Genomic DNA, 12,284 nt, shown 5'->3' on the forward strand with positions numbered 1-12,284 from the left:
CCGCCGTCCTCTCGGGGCCGGGCGGGCCGGTGTCCCCGCAGCACCACGAGCTGACCTCGCTGTTCGAGTGCCCCGTGTGCTTCGACTATGTGCTGCCGCCCATCCTGCAGTGCCAGGCCGGGCATCTGGTCTGCAAGCAATGCCGGCAGAAGCTGAGCCTCTGCCCCACCTGCCGGGGCTCGCTGACCCCCAGCATCAGGAACCTGGCTATGGAGAAGGTGGCCTCGGCCGTGCTCTTCCCCTGCAAGGTAAGCGGATGGGGCGAGCAGGGGACGGGGCTTTCTCCCTGCTCACAGCCCCGCTCCCGATTGGGACGTGACAAAAACAACTCGTTGTTTTCTCTCGTCATTTAAATAAGTGCAAGTGGTAAAGGTGCTCCGTAGTTATGAAGCTGACTTAATGTGGATGTAGGGTGGGACGTGGGGCTTCATTTCTGTGGAGAGAAACCTCATTCTTCCCAGCTTCTGTAGGAGCAGTGATGCTCTGCATCCGGAGAGCTAGGACAGGGTTAGGGATACCTCCCCTAGGGAGGGAGGGTCTTCCTTCTGAGATCCTGTAACGTAGTCATCTCTGCCTGGAGGTACTGCCACGTTTCTGAGTCTTCATGTGGTTCCGATCCTTCTGAAGAAAAGGAAATCCAGAGATAATTCATTTCATTGTACTCTTACGCTTTGCTCTGAAGGAAACACGCGAAAGTCTTTCTGCACCTCACAGCCAACGGTAAAACGTTTTGCTTTTAAAACCAGTAGGCGCAGTGAGATTGCATAGCCACTGAAAAGTCTCCGGCGGCATCAGACTGAGCGCTGTCCCCTTGGGGCAGGCGGCACGGGGTAGGCACAGGCGCTCGGAGGCCTTGGGCCGCTGCTGCTGCGCCGTGCTGCTGGGGAGCCTGCTGGCACAGCGGGGATTCGGGCTGGGCGCTCTATTCCCAGCTCGGCTGCTGACTTCCCTTGCAGCTTCAGACAAGTTGCTTTAATCCTGTGTGTGTACAGCCTGCCTTCGTTCACCGACCTGGCTCTGCTGAGCACCCTGAAGCTTAGCCAGTGTTGTCAGAATGCTTCCAGACACTCGGATAACCTGTAAAGGGAAGTCCAGGGTAACACGAGTGAAGTGACATACACAGCAACAACACGGAATGCTAAGTCACTATGTGGTGATGGCTTCAGGGCCGCCTGCTTCCTCTTAGGACAGTGAACGTGGTGCAGAATAGACTACTGTGAAAAGAAGTACTTTTAAAACTGGAACGCTAAAGGCAGGAGAAAGGCAATAAATGCACAAAGCAGTCACACCGGCTCGGGCTTTAGCAGCACGCCAGCACAGCTTGTACCATGTGCAGCCCCGAGCTCCCTGTCTCGGGAAGGACACAGTAGAAGTGGAAAAGGTAGAGGTGCCAAGGAGATGGGCAGTGTCATATAACCTGCACGCGGGGAAAGACCAGCAGGCTCTTCAGTTTGAATGAGGGTACGGTAAACATCAGTGACATGTGCCGAGCAGCGTGAAGACAGCAAGTGTGCTCTGTCCCTATGAGATCTGCAGGAGCCCTTACAAACCCAAAGCACTCTGTGAATCTGTTTGCAGTCTCCTGCTGTTGGTAGGGCTCACCGAGCAGAACTAGCAGCACGTGTTCAGGAACAAACAGAAGCAGGGAGGTCACAGCGAAGGGAGGAACCACAGCTATTTACTCAGCGCTCTTCCCTGCGCGTTCACCACCGGTTCACTTTCCGATGCCGGGTGCCGCTCTGTGCACATGTATGGCTTTGCCCATCCAGCAGCTTACATGTTCCTGCTGCTTTTCTAACAAGGTTAGACTGAGAGCTGTTCTTCAACACAGTGCAAAGTGCCAGCAGGGGTATGAACGGGGCGAAAACAGCAGAACAGTGAGAGTGGAAGCGCTGAATGCAGCGGCCGGGAGCCGTGCTCTGCCTGGTGGGTTTCTGCCCTCAGCAGCAGGACGCCCTCGCTCCACCACTGCACGCCTCTGCCCTGCTGCTCACACACAGATAAATCCTGTAGCAGAGGATTAAGCAGCAGAGGCACACGTTGTGGCTTATAAAATGAGCTCCTGTCTAAGCACAAGGTCTCGTTTCTGTCCCAGCGATTCTAGCACTGTGTTGCAGTGCGGGTGATTTGCCCGAAGTGAAGAGGACTGCGGCATTTTGTGTCTCAGGCATTTCACCCTGAGCTGAAACTTCTTGTGCTTGCATTTAACCCCAAAATATGCCTTTAAACTGTGGTTAATTCTGTGTTTAGTTGAACTTTTTAAAAAAGTCTATCCAGACTTGCTTGCTTTTTTTTTTTCCCCCCAAATATTCTTTTGTCACTTCAAACATTCTCCTTAAGGTGGCAAGCACGTAGACCTCCCCTTCAGCCTCAAAGCAGAATGCCTGACCCGAAGAAGCTCCCTGCCTTCTGTGAGCAGCCACGCACGTGGGCTGTATCGGTGTGGTAGCATTAGCAGAGCTGCAGAAATCTCTTCAGCTGTCTGCAGACCGGGGGAGCTGTGCTCTTGGCGGGAGCCAAAGACGTGTTTCTCCTTAGAGGCAGTGAGGAAGCAATGCATTCGGTGCAGACAGCAACTCAGTGTAGAAAAAGGAAAAGCATCCCTGTTTGTTTAAAGCAGATTAACCTTCGGAGGTGCCCGGTGACATTAAGAGCAGTCACGTGGTACTTACTTGTGACTAGCTCCGTGCTCAGTGAAGAATCACCATCTCTTTCTACTCTGCACAGCTGCACTGCTAAAACTGTTGGGATCGTGTGTTTGAGTTTGATGGAAGTGCATCTGCTCCGTGATGATAATTAGGTACATTTACTAAAAGTATACTGTTCTAGTAGCTGTTTGCTGAAACTAGCATCCTTTGTTCTTTTTAAAGAAAAGAAAAATCTATACCAGGACCGCTTCAGCTGATGTGGGCTGATCAGGTCTAACTACAACAGCAGATGAGCTACGGCTCAGCCTCGCGGCCCATTTCTTCTAAGTGCTTGCATTAAAAAAAGAAAAAACAAAAAAAAAAACCAACAACTGCAAAGTACAGGAAGAACCTGTTTTTAAGAGGAGACAAAAATAAGCACAGCTCAGAATCCAGCACTAAATAGAAGCATCTCACGTAAAATTTGCAATGAAAACGAGAGTTCTGGCTGCTGCAGGTGGGAGCAGCGAGCATTTACGCTGGGTGTGTTCCTGACAGCTTGTGTTTGCTCTTTCCCCAGTACGCCACGACGGGCTGCTCTCTGACGCTCCACCACACAGAAAAGCCAGAACACGAAGACATCTGTGAGTATCGGCCCTACTCCTGCCCGTGCCCCGGTGCCTTCTGCAAGTGGCAGGGATCCCTGGAAGCCGTCATGTCCCACCTCATGCACGCCCACAAAAGCATTACCACCCTTCAGGGAGAAGACATCGTTTTTCTCGCCACAGACATTAACCTGCCAGGTGCTGTGGACTGGGTGATGATGCAGTCGTGCTTTGGTCACCACTTCATGCTGGTGCTGGAGAAACAAGAGAAGTACGAAGGTCACCAGCAGTTTTTCGCTATCGTGCTGCTCATCGGCACCCGTAAGCAAGCAGAGAACTTTGCGTACAGACTGGAGCTGAACGGCAACCGGCGCAGGCTGACCTGGGAGGCCACCCCACGCTCCATCCACGACGGGGTGAACACTGCCATAGGCAACAGTGACTGCCTCGTTTTTGATACCGCTATAGCACACCTTTTTGCTGACAATGGGAACCTTGGGATTAACGTGACCATTTCCACGTGTTGTCCGTGATATATTGGCGTAGTTAGCGAAACGTCGGCTGTCTGGACGTAGTGCTTTACATGACTGAGAATTTTCTTTCTGTTCTGTTTTTTTTTTTTTTTAAATGCTATTCCGCTATGTCTTTGCGTAAGCTAAGGTTCCTAACTAGCCAACGTTTTTAAGTTTGGAGAGAAGAGGAACAAGCGTGTCCTGTAAGTAATATAAGCAAGAAGAGGTTTTTTAAATTCTTGGGTGCCTTAGGAAGATTTTCCCCACACACAGACACCTTTTTAAATTTAATTAATTTAAAGAAAGAGTGCTTCCATTGGACACGGGGCTTGAGAGATGTGAAGGACTGCATTCCTGTTTGGAGTGCACCTAGAAGCCCTTTCAGCAGGAAAACAGACTTTTTCTCACCGGTGAACTTCAGGAGCCTTTAGTAGGTGGGAAAAGAAGGAAACCCACGCAGCTTATCACAAGAGACAAGGCTCCGAGCACATCAGTAGGTACTTCAGCGTTGCTACTCCATATCCTGCTGCCTTATTTAAAAGGATGGGTACTGATCATTTGCTGCCTTTTCAAAAGAAGAGAGGGGAGGGAGGACAGGGAGGACTGGGGTGAAGCCCAGCAGGTCTCAGAGCACGGGAATCGCCGGCTCTGGTTTGTGTGAGGAACACGAGGGGACCCTGCACACGGCACAGCTGCTCACAGCCAGGTCCTGGTGATGGCAGGGGGCACGCAGCATAATATTCCCAGATAGCTAGAGCCAATAATACAGAAATATATTCAGGCTGTCTACATGCAGCTTCCCTTGGAGACATATTTGGTCATTGTAAAAGATTAGAATAATACAGAAAGAGCTTTATGGCCCGTGTCCTGTCATTTGCTATTTAAGTTTTGTTGCCATATTTACTTTTATTTTGTAATAAATACTTTGCAAAAACAACGCCGTGCTGCATGCTGTCCTGGTGCACATGGCAGGTGCTACCAGATCCCACTGCCACCCCTGCTGCTGGGGAGCACGTGGGGCTGATGCTGGGAGCCCCACACTGAAACCAGCAGCTCCTTAGAGCTCTGCTAACAGCAGCCTTCTCTCAGAGTCACTCACAAAAAGCACGAGCTCTGCGTGTGTCTTGGCAGAGCAGCGAGGTGCCAGCTAGAGACACTGTGCTGTGAGGTGACACAGCTGAGTTACCCGGAGGCGGTAAGCCTCACAGTAGTGGAAAACTATATGTAAAAAGGCAGATGGAGCCTGGTGTGAATAAACGTAAAGTAATACCCAGGGAGGAGTGCCAGTCCCAGCTACGTGTGTTCAGGGAAGAGGCCTCTGGACTTACAGCACAAAGCCCTGTGTAAGTGCCAGGCAGTGCTGGGCAGCCGTCCACAGAAAAGCACAAGAGAAATATGAGGGAAGCATCAGAGAGGGGAGGCTTGCTCTGCCCTTGAGAATTTGGAAGTGGTCGCGGAAAAAAACCTCCCAAGGAATTACTCTAATCGTTTCGTATCCAGTTCCCATAAGATGCCACATTGGATCTCATTTGCACGGCGCTGGCAGGACTCCAGCATCGGCCGAGCGAACTCATTTACTCCTGCTTAAGCAGGATCAAAGTCAGGCCTGGCTCCGATGGGAGCTAACACCTGTGCTTTTAGCAGGACGCCTTCAGCCTGAGTTCCCAAGAGTTGAATTCATTTTCCCATATCTCAGCAGCATTTGTAGTGGAAAACAATTTTTCTTACCAAAAATTAGCGTCGGGTCTTAACAGCTTTTTGCATAAAACAACTCTCTGAAGCAAGTCGTTGATTACAGCAGGATTCACGACATGGAATTAATTACCCCGCTGCTGCCTATAGCCCACAACAGATGATTTAGCATTATTTCACTGTGGTTTCCTACACCATTCAGTTCCTCTGATGGAACAGAAACTTGTTTTGTTGGTTTTGTTTTTTTTGTAAAACATAACACAAGCAAAACGAACGAACACAACCCGCAGCACGCAGTACCTTTCCTGTAACCGATCTCACTGAATTTAGGGGAAGGTCCCCCAGGTGGTACGGCCGAGAAGTGTCGCGTTGCCCTGCCAGCTCTGCAGACGCGCAGGTGGGGCTGGTCCTGACACCCGGCCCGGGTGCTCCAGGCTCCCCGTGCAGCGCCAGGGCGGGGTGGTGCTGCCGGCACGGCCCCCCGGGCACCGTCCAAGGCCACGGAGGCAGGCAGGTGCTGGCACGGGGCAGCCGCGCACCCGTGGGGGTATGGAACTTTCTCACAATACTCAAAAACATCACTGGAGCTGCCCCAGGTTTGTTTACCCAGCTCCTGACCACAGACAAAGCCATCTGGCTTCGGGACAGACTGAAACGCACCATGGTAAAACTCCACCCGTGGTGAGCAGCGGCGGTGGAGCTGCCCTAGCGCCGGCCCTGGGTCACCAGCCAGACCCCACGGCAGCGCCAGCAGGCCCGGCACAGCCACACCACCGCCGCTGTCCCACGCATCTCGAGGCTCCAGCCAGTACCGTGCCCAGGAAGGGTTTTCCCACTGACGCGGCCCATCGTTGGCACTTCTTCCTAACAGCATCCTCCGCTCTAAACACCAACGCAGAAGCCGCGGGGACCTCCGCTCCGCGCAGGAGCGCGGCACGGCCCCGTGCCTCCCCGCGGCACCAAGCGCTCAGTGCCACCGCCCCGCGTCGCCACGGAGACCGCACGCGGCGCCGCAACGGCCGGGACCGAGCGGGACGGAGCGGGAGCTGCGCGGCCGCCGCCGGCTGGAAGAGGTGGGGAGCCCCGCGGGGCAGAGCAGCGGCCCGCCCGGAGAGCCCTGCGCATCCACCTGCTCGGCAGCAAGCCGGGGCCGAGGAGCGCCTCCGCGTGCACGCTGCCTGCCTTTCTGATCGCATACGCTGGGAAGTTCCGTGTAATACGATATTCTTCTAAGGCAATTGCTTTGAAGTCGTTGCACAGGACTAACGCGCGGGTTTCTGTCTCAGATAAAGGACATGGAAGCGCCGGACGGCGTCGATGCCAGCGCTGCACAGAAGCCGCCGGGAAGGCCGCTATCGCAGCAGACAGAAGCGAGCTGGCTCCGGGACCGTGCCTGCAGAGAACCATGTAAGAGCAGCCGGGGGGCCATGCTGGGTGCTCCTGCCCGCAGCTCCCTCCCGCACACCAGCAGCCCCGTTACAGCTGCGGGAGGGAGCACGGGTTGAGGGGATGCCCTGGGAGAGGCACTCTGGGGCCTTGGAGCACGGCTTAGAGCACATCAGCCCTTCTCCTCCTGCCCAGCTGAGGTTCCTGGGACTCAGCAGCCGGCCACACTCGCTGGCTGAGGCAGCAGGAGCACAGAAGTGCCAGCTTCTGCCTGGTCCCTGCCCTTCCAGGCATCACCTCGAGCAGCCCCGTGCTTCCCCGCAGTGCCAGGCAGGTCTCTGTGGGAACACCCACAACCCCCCCACAGGCCGCTCCTCAGGGCCTCTGTGAGCGGTCACGCTCCATGGCACAGCCTGACTGCAGAGGACAGTAACGGCGTCTCCTTGAGCTGCGGTTTCACAAGGTTCACACAAACCGGCCATCACGTCCGTCCGTCCCCTGATGGCCTCCGCAGCTCCCACAGCACCGCATTCCGCTCCCCGCCCCAGTGCGCTCCCTGCAGCCCCGGCAGCTGAGGCAGGTGGGAACATGACCTCATCCCACCCAAATTACACATTCTAATTTTTTCCTATTTTCTGAAAAGAAAGATTCAGAAGAGCAGTGGCAGCTGCCCGGCCACAAGACATTCCCTGCCACCTCGGAGGCCGCAGCCCCTCCTTGCACGCACGCAGCACGGGCTGCGCCTGGAGATGAAGAAAACTTCCCTCCCTGCTCATTCCTCTCAGCACCAGAGGGGCAGGGAACGCTCCCCCAGGTGTTGTGAAGCCAGACAGGCGCTGTGTCCCCGGCCCCAAGCAGCAGGCCGCCCCTGAGCTGCTGGGGCCCGGCGCAGTCCCTGGGGAACATGGCTGTGCTGCGCTGCAGCTCTCAGCACTGCTCTTGCCCGCAGCTCCACCAGGAGAGCCCAGCGGCCTGGACATCACCTGTGCCACGGATGTAAGGACTACTCAGTCTCTACAGCAACGCATTTATGCCTAATGGTTTTCTTCTTGAACAAAGTTGTGACTCCACGCTGCTGTTGCTCTTTCCCTCTCTCAGTTCCTAGAGGACTTTGTGGAGCTGTTGGCACAGCCGCTGTGCACGCTGTCCTCTGTTGGCCCGCCAGCCGCGCTGGCCTACAGACCCGAGACATTGCGGGGCCGCCTGCGGGCTGAGGTGGGTCCCTGCTGGGTGCTCTTCGGTTCATTCCATTTCAAAACACGCCTTAAAAAAATGGGTGAAACTTCCTAAGTATCTAGCACCCATCCTTAAACGTGTCAGTGCAGCAGCCCTAGCATGCATCTGATCAAAGACGCTCAGCCTTTCTGCCAGGGAAACTGCAGTGACTCCTAAGGAAATTCCCCACTGATTTTTCTACAATCAACAGCACTGCAGTCAGGGAGCTGCTTCTCTGCGAAGCCCTGAGCAATACATTTGAAGGGGTTAATGCATCCAAGTACTCAGCTGTAGCATTCTGCACACGCTGAAGCTTTCCCTCTAATTGGAACGAATGCATCTCATAAACATTACACTAATTCTGGTCTTTGAGCCGTACTGAGATGTTTAATTACTACAGATCAGCTTTTCTTCTTGGTAGTTTCCTGAACCTAATGTCCTGAGTTAAATCGTTCCAAGATATCACAGACACAAGTCTAAGCATTCTTACACACTTCACAACGCTGTTTTGAGCAGCGTTACTTCCCCAAGATAAAGCAAGGACTGTGTGCTGATACCGCCCTGCTGTCATCCTGCCTCCACTTCAGGTAGAGGAGGACTCTGCTCCAAAGTGCGAGTACTGCGGGAGCCTGCTGAGGCCGTTCCCTTCCTTCGAGGACATTTGCCCAGCAGCGCAGGTTACAGAGCAGTGAGCTGGAGGAAGCCGAGGGGCTGGCCCTGGGGAGGCCCGCTGCAGTGACACTGCTCCCTGCCTTCCAGAAGTTCTGCTGCAAACGCAATCGAGAACTCTACGAGTTCATCGCAAGTGAGAGGAAGAAACACGAAAGCGCTCGGGACGGTTCTATTTCTATAGACTCCCATAAGCCCCACGGCACTGAAGCTGAAAGACAGCTGGCAAAGGAGAGAGCATACCAGAGGTAGCGTGGTGGCTGCGGTTTCTACTACAAGTCTACCCAGAACTCACTCTTAATTTCTGAAGAGGGATATATGAAACGTCTCTGACAAACACTTCTACTTCCAGGCAGCAGGAAAGACAAATGGCCAGACAGTTAGCCTTCCTGGCAGCTGAGCGGACCACTGCAGCTGAGCGTGAGTCTGCATTTCTTTTAAGCATTTATCTGTTTGCTACAACAACAAATTGAATGCACTTGCTTGCCTCTAATGCTCTCTAATTGAATGGGAGGAAATATGCAACAGCGTGTTAGTTCATTGGCCAGTGTGCAATCCCATTAAATTAGATGCTACTGTATTAAATAATCTCTCACGTGAAAAAGCCAGAAGCAGTTCTAGTGACTTTCATTACTTACACCTGAATGTTTCAGCTGAAATGCACAAGAATTGACCTTAGAGAGTAATAACTTGCTAAAGCCAAGGCTTGGGAGGTAGAAACTGCCAGAGTTGGGGAGATGTATGTTTTACCCAACAAAGTGAATATTTTGCAAGCTCCCAGCTCAGGCTGTGAGTGACTGAGCAGCTTCTCAGATGCAGTGAATAAAACCAAAATCACTTTGACTAAGAACAGACAAACTGAACTTCAATTATAGGTATATCTTCATTAAGGATGTCAAGGCAATAAGGCTGCTGTGTCACCAGCTGGCACAGCTGCCGGCCCTACTCAAGCACACAAACCCTCCCTTTGCTCCCCAGGTCCAGCACAACTTGGCACCATTTCCTACCTGCTTTCTCAGGAGCCACCATCTCTGACGGGCTGGACACTGATGCCTGGCAAGAAAGCAGCAAAGCTCGAGGAGGAGGAGGAGCCCATCTCCTACAGCATCACCTGCTGCGACTTCACTGTTATGGGCGGAAGGGCAAGTGACTGCTGCCAGAGGAGATGGGCTGCACCTGGCTTGTACCATGATGCAGGGCCCTGTGCTGCTGCCTTTAAAGGGGCGGCTGGGTGCAGGGTTGCTGCCATTCATTTCATCACCTCTTTTCCAATCTTAGGTAGCGAAGAATGAATTGTTGGAGAAATACTACAAACACGGAGGGAAGTTTCTTACCATGCTCCCAGATGGAACAGCACAGTTATTGTATCCTTCATGGGGCTCGTTTGCCCACAACGGTTCAGGGCTGTAAACACAACAACTTTCAGTATGCTCTAGTCTGCTGTAGAATGGGGTAGCCTGGCTCACCACTTCTACAGTCCAAAAACAGCAGCAGGGAAAGAGCTTACACAGCCCTTGGAATCGCGTTCCTTCAGATCAGCCTGTAACTTTGAGGCAGGAAGGGCATTTGTGTGCCCAGTGCCCGGCTGAAGGAACACGCCAGCCTGGCTGGGGACAGCTCTGCTCTGCCCTCCGGCCACCTTTGTCCCAGGGCTGCTGCCATTTGTGGCTGTAGCAAACGACAAAGTGCCTCAAATGCACATGCTCCCAGCAGCGAGCCGTGCTGGAGATGCAAGCCCCGTGAGGTGCAAAAGAGCCCGTTTGGATACGTTCAGGTCAGTGCCAGGGGCCAAGGCTGTTTTTTTCCTCTGGTTGTGCCTTCTTTTTTTTCTTTGTGAGAATGGGACCTGCCCCTGTTTTCTCTGTCCTCATCCACGTTAAGCTCATTGCTTCCCTTTGCCAGGCTTGTGCTTTCAATCCTAAGTGGTACAGATTCCACAAACATGTCTTTAAGGCTTCTAAGCAATTCTGCTATGATTATTGCTTAAAAAAACAACAGGCTGCATTTTTGTCAGTGTACAGAGAACATTTATGTAGGAAAGAACTTTGGCCCTTCCCCAGGTAGGACTGCAGCACACCACCATTCTGCCTGGAGCACCATAACCCAGGCAATGCGTCAGTCTGTGCACTCCAAAGCAGCACCTTGAGATACATGGTATGCAATAACCAATGAACCAGGCACACAAAGGAGTGGTGAACACCTTATCTGATGGTAGCTATCCATCTGGAAACCTGGCAGTCATCGTTGTACGAGAGAAAAAGCGCTTTGTTTGCATAGTGCAGGAAGACAAGGCAAGTAACACTGAGATACAGGCGGTATTTGCATCCAACGGCAGGAGCACCTGCTATCACCCGCATGGCACTGTGTGGTACGTTGGTGTCAGACAGCAGCTTTTGCTCCCACTGCGTGTTTTCTAACATCATAAAGGGTATTTTTAGCAGCACTCCAAAATTAAAAGGCAAATACATGATAGTGGAGATGTGATCTGTAGGGAGAGGAAGCGTGTTTTATAGACTCGCCAGTGCCACAGGGAAAAAGCAGAGACACAGCAGCACTGAGCTGATGCAGCATGCCCTTGTTGGTGGAAATCCTGTGAAGGCAGGACGCCTTGGCTGGGAGCTGCTCAGGACAAAATGAAGATTAATATCCCCCTATTTCTTCTTCCCTCACTCGAAGGGCTGTGCCCCACTGTGTGCTGGGGTGTCAGGCCCAAACCTGTGCCACAGCTTGGTGAGCGCTATGTGAGGTCCTGTACGTGCTGAGCCCTGAGTGAGGTCCTGCCTCTACTGAGCACTTGCACCGGGTCCTCTCCCCCGGGGTGTTGAGGACAGTGGAGCCGCAGGGTGCATTCCTCGCTGCAGTGTTGGTTTTTCTCACTTTTAGGATAACGATGAACACTGCAGGAGGGCAGTGCCTGGACCGGAAAGGCAGCAGGGTGAGGAGGTGGATATGGCCGAGCAGCACAGCACCATCGGGACCCTGTGCCCCACTGAGCCCTATCTTCCTCTCTCTGAACCTGCACGTGGGGGTCAGGATCATGAGCCAGGATAAGATCACGGTTTCCTTCCTCGCCATGGGGCAACAAGCAAAATTCAACGTGGGAACCAAAGTGCAGGTATTCTGATGTGCACAGACAGCTCCATGCTCAGCTGCTCCTGCAGCAGCAGCAGGGCAGCCAGGGAATCTTCCTTACCCACAGGGGTGCCCCCTGCATTGCCCCAGCCTTGGTCCGGCCCCCAGAGCAGCTCTCATGCCCCCCACTCTCTCTCAGGGCAGCCAGGCTGGCCAGCTGCGTGCTTCCCCCCAGCTGAATGAGGATGAGCTCCTGCTGCTAGCCTTGCGGGTGAGGATCCTGCGGCTCATCGATAAGCTGCGTGGCTGCCTGAACTTTCCTTCCAATGAGCAATGGGACAAAATGAAGCCACCAGCGTACCTTGTCACACAGACTTCAAAGATCTTGTACCTTTGCACGACTTCTGACATGAGCAAGGAGCTGTGCAGCTCAGTCAGGGCAATAATAAATGCTCCAGTCTGAGCAGCATGTGTGGTGTGAAGGCAAAATGAGCTGAGTCGGCCAA

At 53.3% G+C, this 12,284-nt stretch overlaps 2 protein-coding genes across 11 annotated transcripts; both read left to right on the plus strand.

The window, feature by feature from the left end:
• Positions 1-4,681, plus strand: SIAH2 (siah E3 ubiquitin protein ligase 2; the record flags this gene model as incomplete). The annotated part of the gene is given in 2 exon segments (XM_021394057.1): positions 1-248; positions 3,208-4,681. Coding segments are annotated over 2 exon segments (806 nt in total), but the record flags the coding sequence as incomplete, so codon positions are not given.
• On the plus strand, positions 4,833-12,247 carry ERICH6 (glutamate rich 6). Of its 10 annotated transcripts, none has more exons than XM_021394045.1 (12): positions 4,833-6,647; positions 6,723-6,843; positions 7,772-7,818; positions 7,921-8,037; positions 8,625-8,714; positions 8,797-8,954; positions 9,059-9,126; positions 9,685-9,848; positions 9,985-10,070; positions 10,922-11,074; positions 11,590-11,821; positions 11,978-12,247. In XM_021394045.1, the coding sequence occupies exons 2-12, from the start codon at positions 6,732-6,734 to the stop codon at positions 12,239-12,241; spliced, it is 1,491 nt and encodes a 496-aa protein (XP_021249720.1). In that variant the 5' UTR covers positions 4,833-6,647; positions 6,723-6,731; the 3' UTR covers positions 12,242-12,247. The 10 variants fall into 10 exon arrangements, with proteins under 10 accessions (XP_021249720.1, XP_021249719.1, XP_021249722.1 ...); XM_021394044.1 differs by having other exon boundaries at positions 4,833-6,509; XM_021394047.1 differs by lacking the exon at positions 7,772-7,818 and having other exon boundaries at positions 4,833-6,649.

The sequence above is a fragment of the Numida meleagris genome, chromosome 4, assembly GCF_002078875.1.
Source record: "Numida meleagris isolate 19003 breed g44 Domestic line chromosome 4, NumMel1.0, whole genome shotgun sequence".
In the NCBI taxonomy this organism is placed as follows: Eukaryota; Metazoa; Chordata; class Aves; order Galliformes; family Numididae; genus Numida; species Numida meleagris.

Excerpts from the sequence above, each read along its gene's own strand:
- ERICH6 (XM_021394045.1), top strand. The coding sequence starts at position 6,732 with ATGGAAGCGCCGGACGGCGTCGATGCCAGCGCTGCACAGAAGCCGCCG. Across the intron at positions 7,819-7,920 it reads ACATCACCTGTGCCACGGAT|TTCCTAGAGGACTTTGTGGA; the intron begins GTAAGGACTACT and ends TCCCTCTCTCAG. Across the intron at positions 10,071-10,921 it reads GATGGAACAGCACAGTTATT|CTATCCATCTGGAAACCTGG; the intron begins GTATCCTTCATG and ends ATCTGATGGTAG.